Here is a 25,465-nt window from a genome sequence, read left to right as displayed (position 1 = left end):
CCAGAGGGCTGGGCTGCTCCTTTCCACCAGTTGGGAAAGGTACCAAGGACCCTAGAGGGTGGCCCCAGGCTGCTGGAGCTGAGATGCCCCATCACTTCTGCCCTACCTCGTGGCATCACGGCCTCCAGACCTTGAAAGGAAGAAAGGAGCTCAGTAGCATGGGGAGGGGCGTGGAGGAATCCAGGAAGGGGAGGCAGAGGCTGCTGCTGTGGCCTGTATGCTAACTCCAGGCCAGAGGGACCCACAGCTCTGGTCCCCTGGGTGGGTAGGCCATGCTGCTACCCTGCTCTGAGAGCCTTGAGGGCCACCCACCTCCCCTGGGCTCTAGCCTCTGCTCGGGCCTTTGTGACCACAGCCTCCTAGGAGTGTCCCCATCTGTAGTGAGGAGTTTGGGCTGGATGGACAGTGGGGGCCTCCCAGCTTTCTAATGCAGCTCAGAACTTCCCTGTGTCCTGGGAAGGTGCCTGGGCAACCACCCCTGGGCTGTAGGAGGACACGCAGCCACCCCTGGGCAGGAGGCACCCACAGGGGCCTCCATCAGCTGCTCCCCAGCCAGATCAGCAGCCCCCAGCGGGCATCCCACTGGGCCAAGCCACACACTTCTCAGGCACAGACGTGCTTTCTCTGGAGTATGGTGGTTAGGGACCGGCAGGCCCTGAGGACAGGCTGCTTGTGGTCAAGTTCGGTTTCTCCCCTCCCCGACTGGGTGCCCTCAGTTAAGATGTTTAACCTCTGTGCACCTTAGTTTCCCATCTGTAAAAAGGGAGGAGGCTGTTCTGAGGACTGAATGAGTTTGTGCACACTTGCGCACAGATGTGACCAGCACTGGGGCCACATGCCGTGGCAGGGCCGATCGAGATTTCAACAGGGCCAGACAAGCTGCAAGGGCGCAGGCCCAGAAAGAAGTTGGAGAGGGTGACCGGCAGCTCCTTCCTGCAGCTTGGTCTCCACCCTCGGCTCCAGCGAGCAGAGCTGCACAGAGCGGCCACCATGCAGCACACGGCCCCTGGTGCTTGCTCTATGGAGAGTCACACAGGCTGGGCTGCCCGTCCAGAGCCTTCACAGCACCCGACACGAGCCCTCTGCTGTCATCACTGCCCAGCGACCATCTGCTTACTGTCCCTGCCCCCACCCCACCCCCACAAGAGGCTGAGCCCAGCTGTACTTGATGTTCCCAAGGCCCTCAGTGGGCAAAGAAACTTCTGCCTGTGAGCAGAGGGAGTCTATGGACCCTGCGCCCTCCCCCAAACACCTGACCCCCAGGCAGGCATCAGAGAAGAGGCAGGAAGGGGTTGTAAACAGAAGCGCTGTTGGCACAGCCCTGGGTGACAAAGCATCAGTAGTCTTGCTGGGCCCATAGCCCCATGGGCCCTGGGGTGGTGCTGAAGGAATGAGAGGGTTCCCTGGGATTTTACTGAGCAGGGCTGGGCTTGGAGGTGGCCCCAGAGGTCTGGACACAGCCTTGACAAGTGGAGGAGCCTGAAGTCCCCCCTCACCTGGAGACCCTAATACTGGGAGTGGATGAGTGACTTCTGTCCTGAGGAGCAGGGTAGAGTCAAGCCTTAGGGCTGGGTGTCCCAATAACTTCCCCCCTATCCAGAGCCCCCACATGGGTCCAATGTAATGATGAGGTCCAAGATGACCAGGAGGTTTCCCCCGGGGGTCACCCAGGACTGCTCCCCCTCCTACCAGCCAGCTCTCCCCAGGTCCTTGCTTCCACCCAGGCAGCCTGACCCTCACTGGGGCAGCCATGGTGCATGGGTCACCCTGGACCCATCAGTCTGATGGCTTCTCTTTGTCCCACTGGATGCCTTACTGTTCTCTTCAGCACCTCTGACTGCTGGGCCACCTGAGGAGTGTTCTTGGGCCACACTCCTCAGGCCACACATTCCTCAGCTGGTCTAGGGCCTTCCACTCCAGCCGTGGGCAGGACAGGCCTGGTCCCCTTCCCTCAGTCCACCAGCTGTGGCTCTGTTAACACAGCCAGGGGCCATGTCGTCCTTGAAGGGCAGCTGCCCACAGTGCTCAGGGTCCTGAAGCCAGGACTGTGTCCCTGCTGCTGCTCACAGGTAAGAAAAGACCGCCTTCTGCCCAGGACGGCACACCACAGGGCCCCAGGCCCTGACACCCACTCGGCTTCCCGCCTGGGGGACACACGAAGAGGGACACACAGAGAACAGCGTCCACAGTTCTGATGTGCCACCTGCCATTCCACACTCATGGCCACCCCTGCCCTGGGACGCATGTGCAGGCACCAGGGCGCACAGGCGCACGGCCTCGCCCGGCCCCCACTGGAGGGAGGACGGCCAGGCCCCACAGACTGACTAGCTCGCTGGCAGGTCAGGGTCCTCCTGGCTGCATATGACGCCGGCGTCCTCCTGGTGGTCACAGTTGTGTCTGCCCAGGCCAGCGTGCCTGCACTCCAGCAGGGTCTTCTCGTCGCCCATGCAGTGCACGTCGTCCAGCAGGATGGGCAGCGCACGGCCCTCGCCAAACTCAGCGCGCTTAGTAGCCCGTACCGCATGCGCAAAGCCCAGCTGGCGGCACACGACGGCGGCTGCCTTGATGTCCCAGCGGTCGTCGCACACAGTGCCCCAACGTCCATCCGCAAACACCTCCACACGGCCGCCGCCCGGGCTCAGGCCAGTGGGACGCACCAGCCGCACCGCACCATTCGGGGGCGAGGGGTTCTCCTTGCCCAGCCGGCCCCGCTGCCGCCCACTGGCCCTCCGGCCCCCAGGTCGCTGTGTGGGCCGTGCTGGGCGCCGGGTGGGCCGTGCTGGGCGCGGGGTGGGCACTGGCGCAGGGGCCGTGGGGCGGCGGCGGGGCGCCCTGGTGGCCGCACGCACTGTGGGCTGCGGTGTGCTCTCTGCTCTCCGGATGAACTCTGCAGAGGAAGAGCCTGCAGTCAGAGCGACCCTGGCCACCTCAGCTCTCCACCCCAGAATGCAGACCCCAGGGAAAGATGTCCTTATTCCACCCTCCACTCAGACACAGGCTGGCGTGCCTTGGGTCCCCTTGGCACCTGCAGCTGGGTGCAAGGTGCTTCTTCAGTCATTCTGCACTCATTGGTAGCTGCTTTGTGCCAGTCTACTGCTGGGACCTCTGATCCCCCGCCCCTACCCCCCAGCCCTGACCTCCTGGGAGTCCTAGTCTTGGGAAGGTGGGGGCTGGGGACAGACCTCCCACACTATAAACTCAGGAGCTCAGTGGAAGGAAAGGTGTGTCTGGGAGGGCTTCTCAGAGCAAGTGACCCTTTCTGGTTCCAATCTTCGGCTTAAGGGTGGGGACTGCTGAGCGGCCCCAGCAGACTAGCCTGATGAGAGCCAGGCTGCCAAGGGCCCCTCTGTCCCCCAGGCTGCCGGCTCCTCCCGCTTTGCTTCTTGCTGCTCCCTCTTCCTCCCAGGCCCAATCCTCAGCCTCTGCTCCAAGAGCACTGCCATCCCACACTACCCTGGGCCCCCGTGGCACCCGGCACACCCTCCTGCCACTGGGCCTGGGACACTATGCAACTTCTCTGTGTGTCCCAGGCGGGACAGGGCCTGGTCTGACTTTCTATGGCTCCAGCACCCCGCACAGAGTGGGTCACTCACAGAAGTGCAGAAGATCCTGGATGAGTGGGTGGAGAACTGGTCAAGGCTGGAAGCCAACTGAGGCTAGACTTAACTTCCCCCAAACCCTGGCTCTTCCTGTCCCCCCACTTCTTCTACCCAGGGTACCCCTTCCTCAGGGCCAGGCACCCCCACTTACCCAGGTGCCCAGCTTGTCCCTCTTCCTGCAACCCCCACACCCAGTCTGCCAACAAAGTACACTTGACCTTCTGGGTATACTTGACCTGCAGAAGTATTTCCTTTGGCCCACGAGGTGGTTTTTAAAAGCCAACATTTTCAAATGGAAAGATTTGTACCAACTCCAGAAGGCAGACACCACATCTGTCTTGCTCAGTGTTATCGCCCCAGAATGAAGCACATTGGACGCTAACTGAATGAATTAAATAATTAATGGGTGGATTTCCGGCTGCTCTTAAGCACTGAAAGCCTGGCAATGCCAGGCCTCTGCTCCCACCTAGCCTTTACCCCTTGAACAGCCCCCTCTCCAGGACAAACCCTTTGCAGTTGGCCCCAGATCCAGGGGCAGTCATTGGTGGCCTTGCCCGGCCCCTCAGGTCATAAGATCGGCACCCCCACCCTTCCCACCACCCTTGGCAAAGCAAAACCATGTAGGGCAGGCCCAGCCCCAACGCCCCTACCCCAGGGGCCCTGGCATCTAGAATAACTATTCCCAGTATTCCTTGCTCACACACCGATACACCCTCCTTCCTATCCCTCTCACGAAATCTGAGTGTAGCTTCCCTGGCCACAGCCATTTCTCCTTTTGCCATGCCCCCTTGAGACCTGCACCCCCCTGGGGGCCGCCCACCACGGCCTGGGACTGGCACACACCACCCACTGTCACTGAGTGTCCAATGTGTGCCCAGCGCAGGGCTAGGCACAGGGCTGAGGATAGGTATCCGGGTCCAGCCAGCAGGGCCCGCACTGGCTGTGGGGCGTGGGAGCTTCCCTCCCCACTGTGTCCCCGTTGGGGGGCCACTTACTTTCTTTGGGCACAAAGTGGATGAGGCGGCTCCTCACCTTCACCTGGGCAGGCTGGGTCTGACACTTGCCCGGGGGTGCCCGTCTGCCAACACACAGGAGGTCGTGAGTGCCCCCGGTGGTCCGCGCTGAGCCCGTCCCTCTGACCTCGCCCTCCCCCTGTGGCCCAGCGGGATAGGGACGTGCCAGTGCACTTTCAGGCCTGGGCAGGCGCTCACACTAACAACGGCGGCCATTGTGAAGCACCTGCAGTGTGGCCGGCAGTGTGCTGCTCGCCCCAAGCCCCCAGCACCTGTCAGAGCCCCCGCCCAGTGCAGGAATCCCTTCGCACGGCCTCTGCGGGAGGGCGCGGGGCCTGCCTGAGACATTTCTCAGAGCATGGCCTGTCCTTGGAACGCAATCCCATGGCACACCCCTCCTCCCATAGCCTGCCCTCCAACTCCTGGAACGGTCACCCTCCTGGGCCCCCACAGCCTTTGAGGAGGGTATTTCTCGGCCCCTCTGGTTCCTGAACTTCTGGTGATGCGGGAACCGGGGCTGCTTCCTGGGGGAAGCAGGGAAAGATTTCATCAGTTTAGAGAAAAAAATGGGGGTGTGTCTTGGGGTTGGCACCCTTGGGGCAGCAGAGCTGGGGGACCTGCAGCCTTGGAGGAGAGGGTGTGAGAGCGGGGAGAGAAAAGAGTCCGAGGGAGTTGCCAGGGCTGTGAACTGGGCTCCGCTGGCATCTCTGAGGGGCACCGGCACGGAATGGAATTCCATTTTAATTAGTTTTTGGCTGTCCATCTGTGAGTCTTTGAACGTGGGGCTGACCACGTGGGTGCGAGACCTCAATAGGTTCCAGCAGCACAAGGGGAAAGAAAGCTCAAGGGGCGGAGCAGCCACGTGACCGAGGTGGCTTCCAGGTGGGCCTGGCAAAAGGGGGAAACCGAGGAGGGACTCGGGCCTTTGCCCCCAAGAGGCTGAGGAAACACGCGCAGCCGCACACACTAGTCAAAGCTGGGGGCAGGGTGGGCTTGCTGGTGGCTCTGCGTCCACGTAACACCCACACTCTCCACACAGCCTCGGTTCCTTGGGGAAATTATGTGAAAAATGTCGGTTATGCAAAGAGTAGGAGAGAGACCAAAACGTGCCACAGCTGTCATGTCCCGCGTGGGCGGTAACGGACGACCCCACCACCCCCCGCCCCCCGCCCGGTGGCTTCATTTTCCAAATGTTCTGCAATGCGGCCTCCGTGCGCTATACTACAGGGCAAAGAAACACATTTACCCCCCAAAAAATGAAAGGGATGAGGAAGGCCAGGGAGGGAGGAAAGCCAGGGAGGGAGGGAGGGAGTCTGGCCTGTTTCTGGCTCTTCCGACCTAGGAGACCTTGAGCAGAACTACCCACCACCGCGCCGGCATGATAAGCCGGTACCCAGCTGCACAAACCAAGGCAACGAGGGGTCCAGGGCGGCATCTGGCATGAATTAGGTGCTCCCAAAATGTGACATTTCCTTAGAGAAGCACCCTTTTTAAAAAAAATGTGGAAATGTCCAAGAGATGGGTAAGATAATTAGGGCACAGGGACTCAACAGAAAACTACGCAGCCATTAAAAACGATTCTTTTGAGGGTGACGTAGCAACGTGGAAATGTTTATACCAAAGAGGGAAAACAAGGTGAAGAAAAATGCAAAGTTTGCATGTGCTCTTCCGCATGATGTAAACCCTGGAGCTACCCAGGGAAAGATGGGGGAGACCTCAGGGAAGCAGAAGGGGACTGGGAAGTGCTTCTGTCTCTTGTGATAAATAGTTATATCAATAATAAATAGGTCTGTCCTTTCAGAAATGGGGACGCCTGAGAAGCTGTCACAGACCAGGGGAGGCAAAGGAGGCCTGATGACCGAATGTGATGTGGGATTCCCGATGAGGTTTGGGAGCAGGAGAAAAGGCACGAGGGAAACACCGAGATGCCTCAATTTTAAATAGAAGTATGGAGTTTAATGAATGGTAATGGACCGATGTTGCTCATTAAGTGGGACAAAGGTACCGTAATAACATACGATGTTTAAGCAATAGAGGACAGTGGGTGTCGGGCTCAGGGGAAAAGCTCTGCATTATCTTTGCGACTTGTAAAGCTAACACTACTCTAAAATGTAAAACAGAGTTCTTCTGTTTCAACATGACGGCAGGGCCTCGCTTCTCAGCCCCATCAGTATCCCCGACTCCCTGTTACCACGGAGAGAGGTGGACCTGGGGGCTGCCAGACTGGTTTCGAATCCCGGATCTGCCCCTCACCAGCAGAATGGGCTTGTCTAGTCACTTTCCCTCCCTGGGCCTCGGTTTTCCCATCTGAACAGTGGGGATGAAGTACCGCCCAGCTTAGGGGGCGGTAGAGAGGGCAAAGGCAGCGAGGGCTCCTGGTGGACCACAGCAGCTCAGCCACTGCTGGGTGGGGCGGGGGGAGCAGTGCTCACCTGGAGGGATCGATTACTTTGTAGACAACCCCACGTGCCGCTGTGGCACTCGGCACAGCTGTGGACATGAAGTACAGCTCCCCTTGAGCAAGAAACAAGGGAAGGGGTGAGAATGCCACCTGGACCCCGTCCCAGCCAGCCCCAAGCCACTCCTCAGGCTCTGAGACGAAACCCCACCCCAGGAGGCCAGCCATGAGGGCGGGGCTCTGAAAGCAACTCATGCCCAGACCCGGACACTGAGCCTGAGAAGGGCGCCCAGACATGTCCCAGACTCTGAAGCCCAGTGTCCTGGACCGTGGCCACCCTGCCCAGACCTCCCAAGTCTGACCTCTGCTCTGGCCTCCCTCCTGGTGCGCCAGCCCCTGGCGACCTGCCTGGGTTTCACACCCAGCGCCACACCCCTCTGGGCACAGTCCTCAGTGAGAGTCCTCAGCCCAGTTTCCCGCTCTCTGCCTACTGGGCGATGCAGCCACAGGGCTCTCTGAGCCTCCGCTTGCTCCTCCCACAGTGAAATGCCTCACAGGACCCTCATTTGGGTCAAAAGAGATCAATCAGCATTAGCTATTCCTGCTGTTGACACCGCCACCCAGGATCTGGGTCCTGCCACGTCCCTGAGGCCGGAGTCCGCCCCCACCGACCAGCAGGCAGAACGCTAGCTTGGGAGTCTCCTCTGTGAATGCCTGTCCCTGCCCCAGGACAGCCCCACTCCTAGCCTCAGTTTCCCCACCTCTCAGGAACGGAGTCACGAGCACCCAGCGCCGTGTGCATGCTCAGGGAACGTCAGTTCTCCGCTCTCTCCTAATCCCAATCTGCCCCCCCCCCCAGCCCTGTTGCCAGAGGCACCTGTGTCCAGAAAATAGGCCCCATTATTCCCATCTTACAGATGAGAAAACAGGCTCAGAGAGGCCAAGTGACTTGTCCAGAGTCACACAGCAGCGGAGTGGTTAAGCCAGGCCCAGATCTCAGGAATGCCTCTGCCCCTAAGCCCATGCTAATGTAGGGCACAGGGTGGCTGGGAGGCCCAGACACAGGCCACATGTGACCCCACATGACAGGTCAGCCCTGCCAGTACCTTCTTCTGTCTTTGTAGGACAGTGGAGAGCTCTCTCAAGGATGGGGTGGGGTGGTTTCCCCAAGGAGAGGTTGAGACAGAAAGTGATGGGGCCTCTTGGAGGAAGGCATGTCCCTGGCAACTGGTACAGCCCGGGAGGGCTGCGCGGGGGCAAGGTCTGAGACTCAAGGCCCAAGAAACCCAGGGAATTCCATGAAGGGGAGGACACCTGAGAGGCGACTTGTGTAACTGGGGTAGATCCAGCCATGGCGGGGAGCTGGGGTCTGGGGGGGCAGGAGCAGCAGCACTGCTTGGGGTGGGGGTGGGGGACGTGTGGTGACGATGCAGCCGTGGGAGGGGTGGGGTGCCCTGGACAACTGGTTCCTGCTGGACAGCTCACGGGCACAGCCACGAACTTGCTGTGTAGCCTTGGGCCCGTTGCTTCCCTTTTTGGGCCTCTTTCTGGGGAGAGGCCCTTGGGAGCCACTGTCTCCTCCCCAGTTGTGTGGCCCTGCCACCTACAGTCCAGTCTCTTGGAGTGACTCCACTCCCCCAGCCCAGAATGCCTTCCTGCACTGTCTTCCTCTGGCTGACCAAGCTCAAGCTTAAGGCCCTGCCCCGGAGGCCTCCAACGGCCAGGCTGGGAGCTGTACTCCCATCCCATGACCGAGCAGGAATAGTCAACCTCAGCTTCCCCATCTGTGAAGTGACAGGGTGGGACCAGCCACACCCGTGACCTCCTCCAGCCCTCAGCTGCTGGGGGCCATAGCCCCACCCCAGGTACAGGCAGGGGGGTCCCCGAGGGCACCGACAGGCCCTGCCTGGAGCTGTGCTGCCCTCTTGGTCTCTGATGTGGACAGCCCCTGGGGGACACCAGGACAGCAGAGGTCCTTGTTTTGCAATTTGCAAGTATCAGAGGAACAACCAGCCGAAGCTGGGAGAGGTCTGTTTGCCTTGGACCCCAGAGCTGCGCCTTCCAGGGGCTGCAGGGCCACGCTTGCCAACAGGCAAGCTTGCTGTCTGTCACATCACTCAGTGTCGGGGCTGAGGGAGGGCCCCTGGGAAACGCCACCTCCAGGCCCTGCCTCTCTGTGGGAGGGTTACAGTGGGGAGGGTGGAGAGAGAGCACCCCTCCTTCCAAAACACATTAACCCCCAAGTGACCAAAAGAAAGGATTTTCAAAAGCCTAGTGGGCTTGGGCAGGGTGGTGGGGGCTGGGGCTGCCCTTTGGAAAATTTAGATTCTGATGGGTGTCGGTTCAACAAAGGTTTCCCAGACTCAGGCCTGGGGGCTCTGGGCACTGGGCTCTGCAGGGGACACCCCTCAAAAGGCCCCCGGGTGGGCGTTGCCCAGCAACTGGGCCAAGCATCCACTAGGCCCCACTGGGGGCCCCCTAGGCTTTTGTCTAGGGACAAACCAGGGCCAAGGACAAAGGCAGGAGGCTGGAACGGGATCCAGCCTCTGTGGCCCCTCTTCCTCTCCCCTCCCCCACTGATCCTTGCATTGAAATACAAGGGCTTGAATGGAGGACCCACTAACAGGCAAGAAGGCGGCATCCATCCACTCTCTGAAGACAATGTGGCTTCATTTCATAGGCCCCAGTGCATTTGACATTAGGCACACACGGGGGCGAAGGTCTTGGGAGGCGCTCTTCCCCCACCTGCCTGCACTTCCACTACTGCAGAGACTTTCCTGGTCCCCTAACTGCCCCGGACTCTTCCCCAAGACGTCACGCTACCCCTCGCAGCAACCTTACCCAGGGTGGAGGCGGGGAGGGGAGGAAACGGAAGCTCAGACTGGTGAGGATGATGCTCAAGCAAGGTCTCAAGCCCACTGAACACACCATTCTTCATCCTGAAGGTGGTTTCAGGCCTGAGACCCCTTCCCTGGAACCCCGGGCCAGAGGAACCCACAGGGTGGGGACCAGTCAGACGTGTGCAGCCCAGGACTGCTCACCGGCCTCGTCCTCTGCAAAGGAGATGATGTGTGGATGGTAGTTGTTGATGAGGCCTGGGAACTCGCAGGTCTGGCCACGGCCCATGCAGAGCTCGCTGTACCGCCACTGGCCTGTCCCCGGGCCCTCTCGGAGGGACATCAGACGCCTGCGAAGGAAGAGGAGCTGTGGGGTTGTGCCTGGCAGGGCGCCCAGGGGACTCTCACTCACCAATCCATCCATCCATCCACTCATCTATTGTCCAGGCAACTAGGACCACATATAATTACAGGGTCCCATGCAAAATGAGCGTGCAGGGCCCCTTGTCCAAAAAGTAAGAACTTCAAGACAGGGACGGCGGAGCGTTAACCCAAGTGTGGGCCCTTCTGAGTATGGGGCCCTTGACATCCATGAAGCTGGCCCTGTGTGACATCTTTACTGAACACCTACTGTGTACCAGAGAAGCAGATGGGGGAAGGCACAAGAGACCAAAAGACCCACTTGGTTCCAGCCCCCTCTGCTCAGCCGTGCCCACTGGCCAGCAGGAGGCAGTCAGGAGCTGACTTGGATGTCAGAACCCATGAGGCTGGTGCCCAGGAGTATGCACACACTTTGGAGCTGCCTCCGTATCAGAGTACAAGATGGAGCCTGGGAACCTTCACAGTACGCAGATCTGGCCCCTCACTCCCTTCCCCACCTATCAATCACCTGCTGATACTTCCTGGCCTGCTCGCTGTCCCCTCCACTGGGAAGCCCTCCTGACTGCCCCTGCATCAGGCTTCTCCAGCACTGTGCTCAGGCCTCTGTGGCTGGACTAGAGTGGACCGAGTGTCCGTCTGTCTCCCTGACTTGGGTATCAGGTACTCTCCAACGCTGTTGCTTTGGCCCTGGCCCTCAGCCTGACCCAGCATATGGGCTTGGGAAAGTTTGCCAGAGTAAATTAAATCTCTGGCCAGGTGACTCGGGAGACAGGAGAATCGGGGTAAAAACAGAGGCTTCATCTAGACCCACTTTCCAAATGGGATAGCTAAGTCCCAGAGGCAGGCCCCACAGGCGGGGAGGGGCTGAGGAAAGGACCCAGCATCCAGAGGCCCAGCTCCGGGCTTCTCTCAGCTCCAGCTGCCGACAAGCTGGCCACACACCCACCCAGGGCGGCAGCCTGCGAGAGGTGAGAATCCTCCGCCGGCCCCCGGCTCCCTTAAATCCTTATTTCCCCTCCACGTGCAGAGTCTAGCGTGGGGATAACCAACAGCTGCCAGATGCTGAATGTGTACTAAATTCTAAGTGCTGCGTGTGTGTCGGCGAACTCCGACTTCAAACAACCCTAGGAGGCAGCTACCAGCTCCATTCTGCAGATGAGGAAACGGCAGCACAGAGAAGTCAAGTGACTGGCTGAAGGTCACATGGCTAAAAAGGGGACCAGGACTCGGATCCAGGCCTCCTCAGCTGCACGTCCAAGCACCGTGCCAGGTGTGTATCTTCCCTGGGCCTCAGGTTTCTCTTCTATACAATGGGAGAATGAGGTGGTCACGAGGTCCCATAAACTCCCCTGGGGAAGGAGTCTGACCCACAACAGGTTTGGGGGTATGCCCCACCTGCCGTGGGGCACACTGCCATGGAGTGTGGGTACCAGGCAGCAAGTCTCCAGGGGCCCCCACGGGCCGACCTGGGCTAGAGCCCCAGCTCCCCTCTCCCCAGCAGGGTGGCCTCCCTGGCCTCTCCGGGACCAATGCTCCCTGGGGCCCTGGTCAGCTGGTGCAGTGACAGGGCCTGGCCCCCCAGGGTGACCATGAACGGTCTAGGAAGTTGTTAGCGTCGCTCCCACTTTGCTCCTTCACCCTCCCTGCCTCCTAGAACTGGGGTCAGGCCACTTACCCGCTCATGAAATCGCCAAAAATGTAGAGGCCGTTCAGGTTGGGGTACTCGCAGCCCCGGTACACGTAGCCCCCGGTGACCGACTTGCCCATCTTGTGTGGGTAGGCGAATATGGGCAGCACGTCATCTGCCGGGTCGGGAGAGGCTGGGGTGAGTCCCAGGGGCCAGCCCCTCCCCCACAGTAAAGCTTTGTGGCCAGTCCTGAGTCTTGCTGGACAAGGGGGTGTGAGGGCACTAGGAGCGTGGAGATAGGGACCCCGAAGGTCAGCAAGGGAAGGAGGTGCTTACAGCTGGTGAGGTGGGGAGGAAAGCATAGGTTGGTGGGTGGGTGTGGGGTGAGGAGAGAAGAGCAAGGAACGTCCCAGGAGGATTGGGGCGGGCAGAGTAGAGGGGAGGTCGCCCGCGGGGATGGGGAGCCCCAGAGCGAGGCAATGGCACATATCCTGTGGGTGGAGGACGGATCTGGGGTGGGGGGTCCCCAGGGGCTGTCTCGTTGAGCCTGGTGCAGACACCAAGGGCGGCGATGGTGCAGAGCCACGGCGGGGGGGGCCCGGGGAGCGGCGCAGAGGGGTGGGGGGGGTGGTCACCGAGGGAGGCGTTGGCGCACAGCTTGCGGTCATAGCACTCGAAGCCCTCGCGTGCGCGCCAGCCGTAGTTGCGGCCGCGCTCCACCAGGTCCACCTCCTCGAACTTGTTCTGGCCCACGTCCCCGCAGAAGAGGCGCCCGCGGCCCGCGCCCGACTCCGGGTCGCCGCGGTCGAAGGAGCAGCGCCACATGTTGCGCACCCCCAGCGCGTAGACCTCGGGCCGCGCGGCGGGGTCGCCCACGAACGGGTTGTCGGGTGGGATGCCGTAGAGAAGGCCGCGCTCACTGTGGTCCACGTCGATGCGCAGCACCTTGCCCAGCAGCGCCGACCTGCGGGCGGGTGGGAGAGGGCACCGGCTAGGGGTCGCCCTGCGCCAGGGCCATCCGGCAGGGCTGGAGGTAAAGCCTTGGCTGTGCGCTCACTCTGCTGGGGTTCCACCTTCCGCGGCTACTTACAGCTGAGTTACCTTTTTTATTCACTCAGCGTTTACCAGCCCCTCACCACATGCCAGCCCTGTCCCAAGCACTGGGCGTACACGCCACCTATAGCGATGCTTCAGCACCACAACGAACCTTTCAGATAGGTGGGTTCTACTGTGACCCCCATTTTACAGACAGGGCAGCTGAGCTCAGAAAGGTCACGAGTGCCCAATCACCGAAGGGCTAGAAAGGCTGGGGCTGGGGTCCAGTCCTGATAGGCTGGCCGCAGAAACCCAGAGTCTTCACCACAACACTGTCCAACGCGGGGACCTGCATCCTCCATGGAAACCTGAGGGGAGACCCTCTTTCCTGCCCTCTTAAGGGGTTGGGCTACAGGGTAAGAATAAATGAATGTCTCATCAGTCTTCTTCCAGCACCCAGCATAGTGCTTGGTACATAGTGGGTGCTCATTAAGTGTTTGTTGAGTGAATGAATGAATGAGTACAAGCAAAGTCAAGTGCACCATACAGAGAGTATCAGTCGGGGCTCAGAGAGGGGAGAGAGAATGCTGCAGATCTTCGCAGGAAGCAGGAGGCTGAATTCTTGCTCTCTCTCTCACACCGCCCCCGGCCGGGCCATCCCAGGCAGAACCGGGGCATGTCAGAGAGCGGACAGGCCTCAGAGGTGGTTCAGGTCACCCCAAACTCCACACCCTCCACCCTAACGTCAGAGAGGGGGACCACTTGCCAGACCCCCCAGGCAGCTCTGGACCAGAAGCCAGGCCACGCCATGGGGCCAGGCCCTGTCACCTCCTGGGGCCCTCCAGAGCCACGTAGGACAGGGAGGGGTGCAGCCTTGACCTCCACACAGCTCCCGGGGCGAGCAGCTTATGGGTCTCCTTCATCACATAACAAATGTGAGACCTGATGGGGGAAGTCTGCCTTGTGCTTGAAGATGGGAAGCCCGTTGGGGGCCACGATCTCATCTGTGGTTCCTGAAGCACCTATGCAGTCATCACGAGGGTCTTCCCCCTGCTGTTGGCACCTTGATGGACTCCCTCCCTCCACGCTGCTTTTCGAGGCGGGTCTGCTGCGCTCTCACAGGTTCGATGCAGCTGTGGGCCTGTCACCCTCACACAGCATCAGCACCCAAGCGCCCCCCTCGGGAGAGACATCTCTCAGTGTCCTCCTGAAGGTGATAACTGCTCCCACCCAGAGGAGGCCCCTCCGTTCACTCCCTACTGCCCGGTGGGTTTCTCTCGTACGCTCCAGCCCTCTCAGCACCAAGCTGCAGGCCACGGCCCAGAGCCATGCACCACGGCCCAGGCTTCCATACATACATGGGCAAAACGCATAGCAGCAAAGTAATGTTTTAAGTTCTGTCCAATTAGCCACAAATCCTTAATTTCTATTTTCTGAACTTCATCTCTAAACACACCCCAGACACGAGAGAGCTGAGATGCCTCTCACACTGTCACAGACGACAGCACGGGCCACACACTGCGAACACTTCAATTACTGTAATCAACATCGGACTCGCTAGCTCTGCTGTCTGGGCTGAGAAGAGGTCTGTCATTTCTGGCGAAGAGCGTGGAGGAGGCTGCCCTGAGACCAAAGGATGGCCTTATCTAGACCCACAAGACACCAAGCGTGTGTGTGTGTCTGTCTGTCTAGGTGTGGAGTGATGGCAGGCCATGTGCTCAAGCCGAGAAATGACTGAGCAAGGGCAAAACTATGCCTCAGTTTCTGGGCCATCAAGGGTGACCCTTGGGACAGAACACCCCTGTGCCCACACGGCCCTGCTCCAACCAGCTCATGCTCCCCATTTGGTCTGAGAAAGCACCCCTTTCCTTCCTCTGGTTCCAGCAGGGCTGGCTTCAGAAAAAAATCCTACCTTCCCAGATGCCCTTTGACGTCACCTCTCAGGGACTTGTGGCAAGTGGGCACTGTGCCTGGCCCTCCACAATCACAATTGCTTTTATCCCTTACGCCAAGCCTTCCACGGAGATTATTATTCTCCTCCTCCAACTGACCAGAGGCAGTGAGCTGACTGGGGTCTCCAGCTGGCTAGCTGCAGGCTGGACTGGGGCCCAAGGCCCTTTGGGCTATGCTGCACTGCCTGGCTGAGGAGGTGACTCCCCTCCAGGACAGTACGTAACCCCGGGGTGTGTAAACCAGCCCACCAGCCAGCCAAAAGCAGGACATACTTGTTTTGGGCATTTCCGAATTTTCCAAAGGGGTCTCCGGCCATCCCGCCATCTCCAGTAAAGATGTAGAGGTACCCGTCGTCGCCAAAGAGCAGCTGACCCCCGTTGTGGTTCGAGGCTGGTTCATTGATCTCCAGGATTATCCTAAAAGAAGATAAGCCACCCCCAGCCCCACCCCCCCAAATAACCTCAGCCAAAATACAAAACAAGATCACAGCCATAAAACCTCTTCTCTCTTAGATACCATTTCAGAGTCAGAAAGACTTTTCATGTCCTTTATGGCAGGTGATTTTTACAAAGATCTGCTAGGCTGGGTGTGGACAACTCACTCTATTGTACTAATGAGGAATTGCATGTTTGGAGGGGTTCAGCCACTTGCCCATGATCACACAGCCGTGGTTAGACTAAAACTCAGGTCTGTTAGTTCTGGTCTAGTGCTTTTCCTACTGCTCCCCCCTGCTAGCACCTGCCCTGTTGTAATCATGTGAAACGGCTGACCCAGGCGCACCTGGTTTCTCCATCCGTCATAGCTACCTCCACGCCAGCCACGTAAGCTGAGAACCTTCCATGTACTCCCTGTGCTCACCTCCACGCCCACCCTCAGCAACCTCCCTTACTGCCACGGGGCAGCCTTGCAATATATTGTGGCCAGCCAGCTGGCTGCTAGTTAGCTTCGGTCGGTGGAGAGCAGACGGAGAGAGGAGAGGAAAAGCCCCATTTCCCCGGCTTCTGGGGCTGCCTGCAGGAGCCGTGGCCACGGAGATGGCCACAGTGGCTGGTGAACGGGGACTCCGGGTTTCGGCCCGGATGCTCGGTACCAGGAGCAGCAAACCGAGCAGATGGGCCTTCGCCCTCTGGTTCCTCTGGCCCATGAGTGGTGGCAGCCTCTTGTGGTAACTGGACCTTCCCCTTTTCCTTCTCCAGCCCTCTGGACACCTTTGTAGCCACTGTATTCAATTCCCTCCAACTAAAGCACTTAGGCTGATCTTGATGGTCCAGGGTTGATCTCTGAATTACAAATTCCGTTATTAATAGAGATTAGGAAAACAAAGAAATGGAAAGGTCAGGAACTGGAACCCAGGATGCTGGGCCTTCAGAGCCAAGACCAGAAGCCTTTCCACGTGAGGCCAACACAGATCACTGGGTGAGCATACAGAGCCCCAACTCCAGGTCCCCTGGGACGGGACTGCTCGACTATCAGTTGTCTACCTGCCTGCCTTTGGTATCCTAGCCCTGGGATCAGGGATGGACAGCTGACTTGGGCAAGGGTAACCCCGCATTCCTGGCCCTGTCCTGAGCCAGCTGTGTCTAGGCTTATACTTGCCAGGTCCCCAGAAATCCCTCGCTGAACTCTCACTCTGAAATACGTTCATATATATATTTTGCATTGCACCTTCAGTCTTTATCAGGAATTAATCTTTAAATGTCACTGTTGAAGACACATCCATTCCATCTCTGTCTCCCTTCTGTGAGATCCATGTGATAAACTTGGTCTCTGTTGGATAACTGGTTGTGCAGCCTATACATGATCATGAGAACCGTTTCCCCTTTTTACTCGGGCTGCCAGGATGCTCATGTTCAAAATTACTGCTACATGAAGAGTTCTCCATGAGCCCTCAGATTAGCCAGCATATTTGATTCCTTTTCTTTCTTATACTTTGATGTCAAGATTTTAGTTTTAGCAGGTACATGATATGCTGTTATTTACCAACATACTTTCAAGTGCAGTCCTGGCTCTCCCCTGTTCTGTTTTTCAGATGGCCAGTTCCTGAAAACTACATTTCCCATGCTCCTTTGCTAGGTGGCCTCCAGCTAGGCTCAGCCAATGAAGGCCTTGGCAAGAGATTGGAAGGCAGGGAGACGGGAAAAGAGCCAGGGTATTCCTCCCCATCTCTCTTCCTCGCTCCAGGCAGCATCTCAGCAATAGCTGTACCTCCTTCCTGGATCCAATTCCCATTGCCCGGGCCCACCGTGGTGCCAGCTTCCATTGAGAGGCCCCAGCTTCAGGGCTCCGGCCCAAGGGGTGGAAGCACATTCCTTCACCTGTTAAACTCAGAGTCGCCTCACTTCTTTCCCAGGTTGCTCTGCCATCATCCTAACACCTCGGTAACTGTTCCCGTGTCAAGTTCTGCCTCTTGTGTCACCTGGTACAGGGCTTATTTTCCTGTTGGAGTCAGGCTGATGAGTATGCCCCCGGTGCCAGGTCAGGCCAAGCCCGTTTTAGAAAGAGTCGGCACAAACAGTAGAGAGAGCCAGCTCTGTGTTGAGGGGAGCAGAGCCCAGAAGGCAAGGAATGGATAGACCTGCAGGGGCAGGAGGGGTAGTGGGTCCAGGTGAGGAGGGGTGGAAGGAGGGCACAATCACCAGGCGCCCTGGTGATGGGGTGGGGGCGTGGGGAGCAGTGGGATGGGCTTGCAAGATGAACAGGCCAGGGTCCCAGCTCTGATGCTTCCTGGCTGGGCGACCTAGCAGGTCACTTCACCTGTCAAAGCCTCCACTTCATCATCTGTGTAATGGGGACATTAATACCTACTCACCTCACTGGGCTTTATGGGAACCCAGAGAAACAAACCATCTGAAGTCCCTGATCCGGGCCTTTGAACGTGATCCCGTGACGTCTTTTTGACAACTACGCCTCCCCTGACTCCAGAATGTGGGGCTCAGCCCCCTCCCCAGGGGAATATTCAAAGCATTGAACAGCCTGTGCGGCCCACAGCATGCACAGCTGCGTCCTACCAGCGGAATTTCAGCCCTGCCCCTGCCCAGCCTGGCTCCCCGGGGAGGCCACCTCTCAGAGTTGTGGTTCACGGTGTTCGTGTCATCCTCCGAGACCCTGAACTCGCTGATGCGGATCCACTCGTCGAAGTCAACCCCCACCGAGTAGTACACGTAGAGCTTGCCGTTGTGCCGGAAGCGGGGGTGGAAGGCGATTCCCAGGAAGCCCCGCTCGTCGCCCTGCCAGGGCGAGGTGAGCACGGCCTGGCTGACATTCAGGAAGGGCTTCTCCACCCGTGAGCGGTCGGGCAGGTAGGCCCACACCAGCCCCACCTGCTCGGCCACGAAGAAGCGATGGGTGCCATCCTGAGCATGGACCATTGCCACGGGGTTGCGCAGCTCGTTGGCTACCTCCTCCAGGCACAGCTGCAGGCATCCCTGGGCGTCGGCCACCACGCGGCCCAGGTTCGAGTTGAGGTTCTCATTGACCAGCAGGTATGGGAAGCAGTAGTCTGTGTCTTCCAGGGCCAGGTAGCGGCAGAACTTGGCACGGTTGCCCTCCAGCGCCCAGAGCTCGCGGTCAGGCGACAGGTGGCGGAAGAGGCCCCGGCAGGTCTGCCACAAGTCCAGGCAGTAGTCCTCGCAGAGCCCGGGCACCGTCCGCAGGGGCGTGGACGGGTCCTCGGCGTCATAGAGGTGGGCCGCGTAGGGCGAGCATTCCTGCAGAGACAGGGACAGCTCAGGGCTGCTTTGTGGTGGCACTTACCAGCTGTGTGACCTTGGACTGGTCGCCCCACCCCCCCCAAGAACCCCAGGCTGCTGGTCTGTAAAACAGGGACAATTCCACCCATGTGTTACCAGGATTAGTCCACTACCGCAGGCCTCCTATCTCCTCACATTCCCTTTTCTTTTTTTAAGATTTTGGAACATGCCCAACCAGGAGCTGAACTCGAAAATCCAGGCGTGCTCCCTGACTGGGAATCGAACCGGTGACCCCTGGCCTTGCTGGGTAATGTCCAACCCACTGAGTCACATTGGTCAGGCCTCATCTTCTTTCTTTTTCTCTTGCCTTCATGATTCTGTTAGAACAAATAACCACAACTGTTACTACTGCGACAGCCCACAGCATCAGCAGCTACTCTTGTGGAGGGTCTGAGGCTCTTTGTTTTTTCTGATTTTATTTGTTTATTTACAGAGAGAGGAGAAGGAACGGAGAGAGAGGAGAAGGGACGGAGAGAGAGAGGGAGAGAAACATCGATGTGTGAGAAAAACATCAATCAGCTGCCTCTCTCAGGCCCCCAGCTGGGGACCCAGCCCACAACCCAGGCATGTGCCCTGACTAGGAATCGAACTGGTGACCTTCCGGTTCACAGGCCAGTGCTCAATCCACTGAGCCACACCAGCCAGGGCCAGGGCTCTTTTATATACTTTCCCTGTTAACACAATGTGCCACAGCTTCTGCCCTTTATCTGCATAATGTACTCCTTTGTTTAGCTCCCGACTCAAGGACCACCTCCTCAGGCAGGTCTTCCCTGGGGCTGCCTCCACTCCAGGGGCCTCAGAGCCCTTCTGCTGTGAGACAAGGGAATTGGACACTCTCGGCCTCTCTGGACCCCTTTCCAGCTCTGTTGGGCTCTAACCTCATGGGACAACACCCAACAGCCAAGGTTCACCCCTCACCTCCCATTGAGGGCTTTACCACTGATGGGACACTGTGGATCCCACTCAGTCCCAGGCGGGCATGATTTGGAAGTTGGGGGAGTTAATGCCTTAGGGGCAACCTTTGGTCCCTGGGAGAAGGGAGCTGAGGGCGGATGGTTCTGCCTTCCTCCGGGCCCCTGACAGTCTGGTTTGTACGGTTTCTTGCAACTGTGGCCCCATCGGCGGAAGCATCAGTCACATTTAGCAGCAGCAGCATCCTGGACTGGGCCCTCCTTCTGCCCCACCCCGCCCCCATCACTCCTGCTTCTGTGGCCCACTCACACTAATAAGGAAATAGCCCACGAGCTTTACCCCAGGGTCTGCTTTTGGGAACCCAGGTGGAGGCAACATACCTGGCCAGACCTCTCCCACTTCAAGCCTGAAGCGCCCACCAGCTGAGAGCCAAGAGCCCACTCCTCCTCCCCCAGGCTGAGAGCCAGGACACAGGTACCCGCTGATCCCTGATCCTCTCTGCCCACAGCTGCCCCACAGCTCCGCCATTAGCTCCTGTCCCCACCGCTCCTGCTTCCTGCCCACTTTCCATTCCCTGACATTTTCACCTCTGAGCCTCCATATGTGCTGTGCCCTTTGTAGGCATGCCCTTCCCTCACAGGCAGAATTCTGTTCAGCCTTAAATAATAACCGTCGCTATTAGAGAAATCATAATAACAGTAACAGCTCCCGGGTTTTGGGCAGACGGTAGGCCAGGGACTGGGCTGGGTACTCTGGTGAGTCCGAACTTCCTCCCTGAGGCAGCTGCAGGCAGAAGGGTAGATCCTGTCCCCACGGCACTGAGTGGGAAGCAGAGCCTCAGAGAAGGGAACCACTGGCCAAGGTCACCTGCCAGAGTGGACAGACTGGGGTGGGCAGCTGGAGAAGCAGCATTTATCCCAGCTCCACCGGCTGGCTAACGGGGCCCCCCAGGGCCTAGTCAAGTAACCCCCACTTTGGCACCCTCCCTGTACCCCACCTGCCCAGAGCAGAGGCCTCAGCTCCCCGGGTTCTATAAAGTCCCTTGGCTGGAGCCCCCGACGAGAGAGCAGATGTGATTTCTCATGTCTGTGTCTGACACACACACTCCCCAGCCATGAGCTCACCCGGCCAAGGCCTGCTCTGGTCAGCCAGGGGCCCCCGAGGTGTCAGGGAGGCGCTGACAGCTCGCGTCCCCCTCTGAGGCCAGGCCGGGCTGGATTCCAGCAAGAGGCCTCCGGGGGCAGGGGGTGGCAGGCTGCCTTCTTGGCTGTGTTCTCAGGCGCCGGGCCAGAAGCCACTCCCTCCCGTTCCGCGATTGTGGCTTTTATCACACCACAACCTGTCTTCCTGGCCCCTCCTCTGCTACCGTGGAGCTGAGGGCCACCTGGTGATGTGTGCTCAGAGGTCTGGTCAGTCACTGTCCCAAGTCCAGACAGGGACAGAACATTTCACACAATGACAAGCAGGCTTTGCACAGTGTTACCTCCCCCCACCATGGTCTCCCCGGAGCCTCCCGAGTCCCGCTAGAGGCTGTGGGCAGACCAGGGAGGGTCTGGTGCACACTCGCCCCACTTAACCTTCACAAGGTGTGGCCACTGTGACTCCCATTGCACAGGTGAAGGATGGACACTTAAGGGTCACCCGTCAAGAAGTGTCTGAGTTGGGGGCCTCGTGACATCCAGACTGGCGCTCGTTCCAGATGAGCCTGCGATGTCTCACCTGACAAGTGTTTACTGGGCATCGACCTGTGCCCGGCACCATCCGTTGGGAGCAGAATGCCGTTCCAGAAATCAACCTGAGTGCCCGCCCCTCATCAAAGCCCAGCCTGGAACTAGAGCGGGAGTCGGGGGGTTCCAGGAAGCCAGGCAGGAAGTTCCGCACCCACACATCAAGACATGGGGTCCCGCAGGCCCTGGCTCAGGGCCCGTGTTCCCTTACTTGCATGCCGTGCAAGCCTGGTGCCCAGACCTGGGCAGTCCAGAAGCAGGAAACGACAAGAGGGGGCAATGATTGCTGCGGACAAGGAGGACGGCCAGCAGCTAACCGCACAGTGGCCAGTGGGGAAAGGCTGCAGAAAACCGACCCAGCACCACACTGCCCAGCTGCCTGGGCCATTCCGAACAGGGGACAACCACCTGCCCACCTCGCTGCCCCAGGGCGCCACTGTGCAGTTGCTGACATTTGAGACTCACAGTCCCGGGTCCTGAAGGCTTCTTACATCCACCACCCATTCTTCAGGAACACTGAGCCTTTCTGTGCAAAGGTCTCTTGTAGGATGTGCCCTCCGTGCCCACTTCTGGATCTGGAAACCATGACTCGAGGCCCACCTCAAAGGTCTCCTCTTTTTTTCTCCATTCTCCCAGGGCCCCGACTCTCCCCTGGCCCTCGTGGATGCTCCCACAGCCCTCGGTCCATGTCGCAGACGCCGTAGTCACCGAGCTGCTCTTCCGCAGCCAGTGGGGTGAGCTCTCCACTTCTGCTCTCGAGTCGCCACCTACCACAGACAGCTCAGCCTGTCTGCCTCGCTAGGGCTTAATGATCTCTGAGCATGACCCCACCCCACGGACTGTGGGACCGTCCAGGGCAGAGACCCTAGGGCTCAGCACACAGTGGGGCTTCAGGCAATATGGCAACGTGATCAAGAGAAGAGCTGTGGAGTCACAGCACACTGGAGACTGAGTCTACCATTCCCAGCGTGGCCTTGGGCAAGTTCCTTCACCTCGCTGTGTGCACATCTTCGTCTGTACAGGAGGGAAGAATTCCAACCTCACAGAGCCCTTGAGAGCAACAAATTGAGATGACTCATGTGTTTATTCAGTGAATGCCTAGACAATACAGGCTGTCAAGATGCAACCAGGCCCTGGCTGGGTAGCTCCAACTGGTTAGAACATTGTCCCAACACACAAGGTTGCGGGTTCGATTCCCCATCAGGGCACATGTAAGGATCAACCAATGAATGCAAAAATAAAGTGGAACAAATCAACGTTTCTTTTCTCTCCAATCAATAAATTAAAAAACAAAAAAAGATGCAGCTCAATGTTCCCTCCTTCAGGAAGCCTTCCCTCACTTTTCCAGGGAAAGTGTGGTCTTTCCAAGAACACCCTAAGAAAGGATTGGAAAGGGCCAGGAGGGACAAGTGCCCTGTGGCTAGGGAGCCATCCTGGGCATCCGGAGGTGGAGGCGTGGGGAGTGCCAGGCGGGGGCAGGTTCTGGAGGAGACTATGGGTGTGGGCATGTTTTCATCACCTCCCCCGTCTGAGTCCATCTCCCCAAGGCAGATGTGAAGGCCTGCTGCCGCTGACTCAAACTTGTAAATAAGGCACCTGGGCCCCGCCCCCAGGGGTGGAAATCAGGAGGCCCGGAATCTGGACACAGCGGCAAACGGTCCTCCAACTAGTACTTTCCCTCCCTCCCACCAGGCCCCGCCAGGGAAACCGTGAGCCAGCCCAGGCTGCCCTCTCCCCTCTCCCAGCTCACTCCAGACATGAGGTCACTCCCAGCAAAGCCTCGGGTGAGGCCTTAGCAACCACTCCACCGCTGGCTGCCCAAGGCCAGCCCATGCTGGGAAGTTTCCCAAGGAATGAGGGGAGCCTCCTGCTGGGGAGGTAGCAGGACTGGCCCTTTCCTTCCTTCTCCTCACATGTGTCTGCCTGATTTGTCCTGCTGAGCCTGCTGCATAGTAAGCGCTCAATCAACATACGTGGAGTGAATTCATGAACCCTGCTATGCGACCAGGGGTGGGAGGAGCCCGGACCTGGTCCCTTGAAGCCCCCAGGCAGGTGACGGAGGCAGACACTTGACCAAACCATGCTGGCTCCCCTGAGATGCTGGGGCTCAGCAGAGTCCACCACCAAGAGCACACCCCCCACCCCTCCTTTGCATTCTTGAGCTCCTTCGGGTCCACCACCTGCTTCCAGCCTTTTTTAAAAAAAATTTTATTTTTATTCCTTCCCCAAGCGGGGAGAGAGAGAGAGTGAAACATTGATAGGTCGCCTCCTGTGTGCACCCTGACCAGGGATTGAACCTGCAACCTAGGTGTGTGCTCTGACTGGGGATCAAACCCACAACCTTTTGGCGTAAGAGATGATGCTCCAACCAACTGAGCCACTCGGTCTACCCAGATGGGCCACTGATATTGGCAATGAGTGAGGTCTCAGGACTTACCATGGCCATCATTGGGCTGTGTGACTTCTGAGCTAGTCCTGGCCTTCACTCAACTGGCCTCTGGGCCTAGCTCAGCCCCCACCCAGGGCTTGGCAGCCAATGGGGGCCAAGGAAGCAGGCACTAGAGAAATCCTACCAGTGTGTATTTTCGTCATTTAGTCTGCGTGGCATCTCTGCGGGCAGGTAAGGTTGCCTCCGTTTTAAAGAGGATGCAAGGAGCATCACAGGACATGTGAGAGCTTTGAAATGACCCGCCCAGGGTCCTGCGATCAGGAAGTGGTAGAACCAGGATCAAATCCCAGTATGTCAAACTCCAAGCCAGCCCTCCAGCCCTGTGGGCTGAAGCTGGGACACTGCGCTGCCCCTGCAGAACCCTCCAGCCCCAGTCCGCTCACTGCCCAGGTGTTGGGCCAAGGCCAACCTTAAGGTTTAACAGTCTGGACCCTGTTACCCACCAGTGCGGGTCAGGCACAGGGCATCAGACCCACGCAGGAGGAAAATGTATAGCTAAGGCACAACCCGGTGTGAGCAGAAGCCCGGCTCTGCCCTCAGAGGGGAGATGGGGGCAGAGAGGTTTCACCAAAAAGAGGACACTCAGGGAATCTTAAAGGATGAGAGGCCTCTGCCAGTGGGGGCGCCATCCCAGCGAGAGGCCAGGGCACAAACCCGGGTGGGGCAGGCTTGGGGCTCACCCAGGTTCTGAGGGTCCGGTCCCCCACACCCCTAGACGAACAAAAAGCCAGCGCATTGACCATGCCCTCGGCAGGCCCTTGGGACAATGGCTTCCTACCGTGGTACCCCGGTAAGGGCGGAGCTCCCTCTCCCGGGGCACTGCAGGGCTAATTCCAGGAGGTCCCCAGGCAGAGGAGCCTCGAAGCACTGAGGGAGTGATGACATCAACCATCCGTCCTTCCTGCTTCGGGAGGGGAAACTGAGGCCCGGAGAAGGCCCAAGTCACAACGCCAGTGAATGGCAACGCCCTGGCCATCCCCAGAAGCCTGTCTCCCCTCCCCGGGCCCAATCCCTCCCGCTGGGGGCCTTGGGGCCCGAAGCCCGCAGTCTACCCGCCGGCTCGTCCAGTGCGGTTGCCGCCGTCGCCCCCACTCCGCCCTCTACAGCCGCGCCCGGCTCACCTGGCACAGCAGGTCGAGCGCGTAGCCGGCGCACGCGGCCCACAAGCCGGCGTCTACGCGCGCCGCCAGGGCCCCGAAGCGGCGGGCTAGCGCGGCGTCCTGCTCGGACGTGCAGCAGCCGAAGGCCGAGTACTGCGCGCAGAAGAGCAGCGGCTGCGGGGGCCGGAAGGGCGGCCTGAAGTCCAGGCACTGCGGGTGCGCCGCTGTCCCAAGTGCCCGCAAAACCAGCAGCGCCAGCAGCGCTCGGGCCGCGGCCCCGGCTCGTGGTCCCGCCATGCCGCTACCACCCCGCTCCGCCCCGCCCCGGCCCCCAGGGAGCCTCCGGCCGCGCCTGAACGCCCGCCTCCCGCTTAGCTAGCATCCTCCCGGGGCCACCCTCGAGTTTGTCGACCTCCCCAGCAAGGAGGAGGACACCTCTGGTACGGGACATGTAGGCGGGACTGAAGGAAGGGAGGTGCCCGCGCAGAACTTGGAACACCGCACTGCTGGGTTCCCGCGGTTCCGGCAGCCCCTTCCTCCTGGACGCGGAGCCTTTCCAAATACAATAGCAATGGGCTGGCCTCCTGGGCCTCCGGTGAGGACTGTGTTTCCAGTTCTGAGTGGGACTCAGCTTCCTCTCCTGGACACTATTGAGTCCCTGAGGCTCAGGAGCCCTGGCCAGAGG

General features: G+C 59.2%; 1 protein-coding gene across 2 annotated transcripts; it reads right to left on the bottom strand.

Moving 5' to 3' along the window:
- Nucleotides 1–1,290: 1,290 nt before the first annotated feature.
- HHIPL1 (HHIP like 1) lies at nucleotides 1,291–25,134 on the bottom strand. Of its 2 annotated transcripts, XM_053929107.1 has the most exons (9): nucleotides 24,802–25,134; nucleotides 17,904–18,550; nucleotides 15,116–15,259; nucleotides 12,491–12,819; nucleotides 11,904–12,030; nucleotides 10,052–10,197; nucleotides 7,045–7,126; nucleotides 4,595–4,677; nucleotides 1,291–2,887 (listed from the first exon to the last, which is right to left on the bottom strand). In XM_053929107.1, the coding sequence occupies exons 1-9, from the start codon at nucleotides 25,075–25,077 to the stop codon at nucleotides 2,325–2,327; spliced, it is 2,397 nt and encodes a 798-aa protein (XP_053785082.1). In that variant the 5' UTR covers nucleotides 25,078–25,134; the 3' UTR covers nucleotides 1,291–2,324. The 2 variants fall into 2 exon arrangements, with proteins under 2 accessions (XP_053785082.1, XP_053785083.1); XM_053929108.1 differs by lacking the exons at nucleotides 4,595–4,677; nucleotides 7,045–7,126.
- Between the last annotated feature and the right edge of the window lie 331 nt (nucleotides 25,135–25,465).

This window comes from Desmodus rotundus, chromosome 7 (assembly GCF_022682495.2).
Source record: "Desmodus rotundus isolate HL8 chromosome 7, HLdesRot8A.1, whole genome shotgun sequence".
Lineage (NCBI taxonomy): Eukaryota > Metazoa > Chordata > Mammalia > Chiroptera > Phyllostomidae > Desmodus > Desmodus rotundus.
The sequence above is the reverse complement of the archived record's forward strand: the minus strand, read 5'-3'. Positions and strand labels throughout refer to the sequence as shown.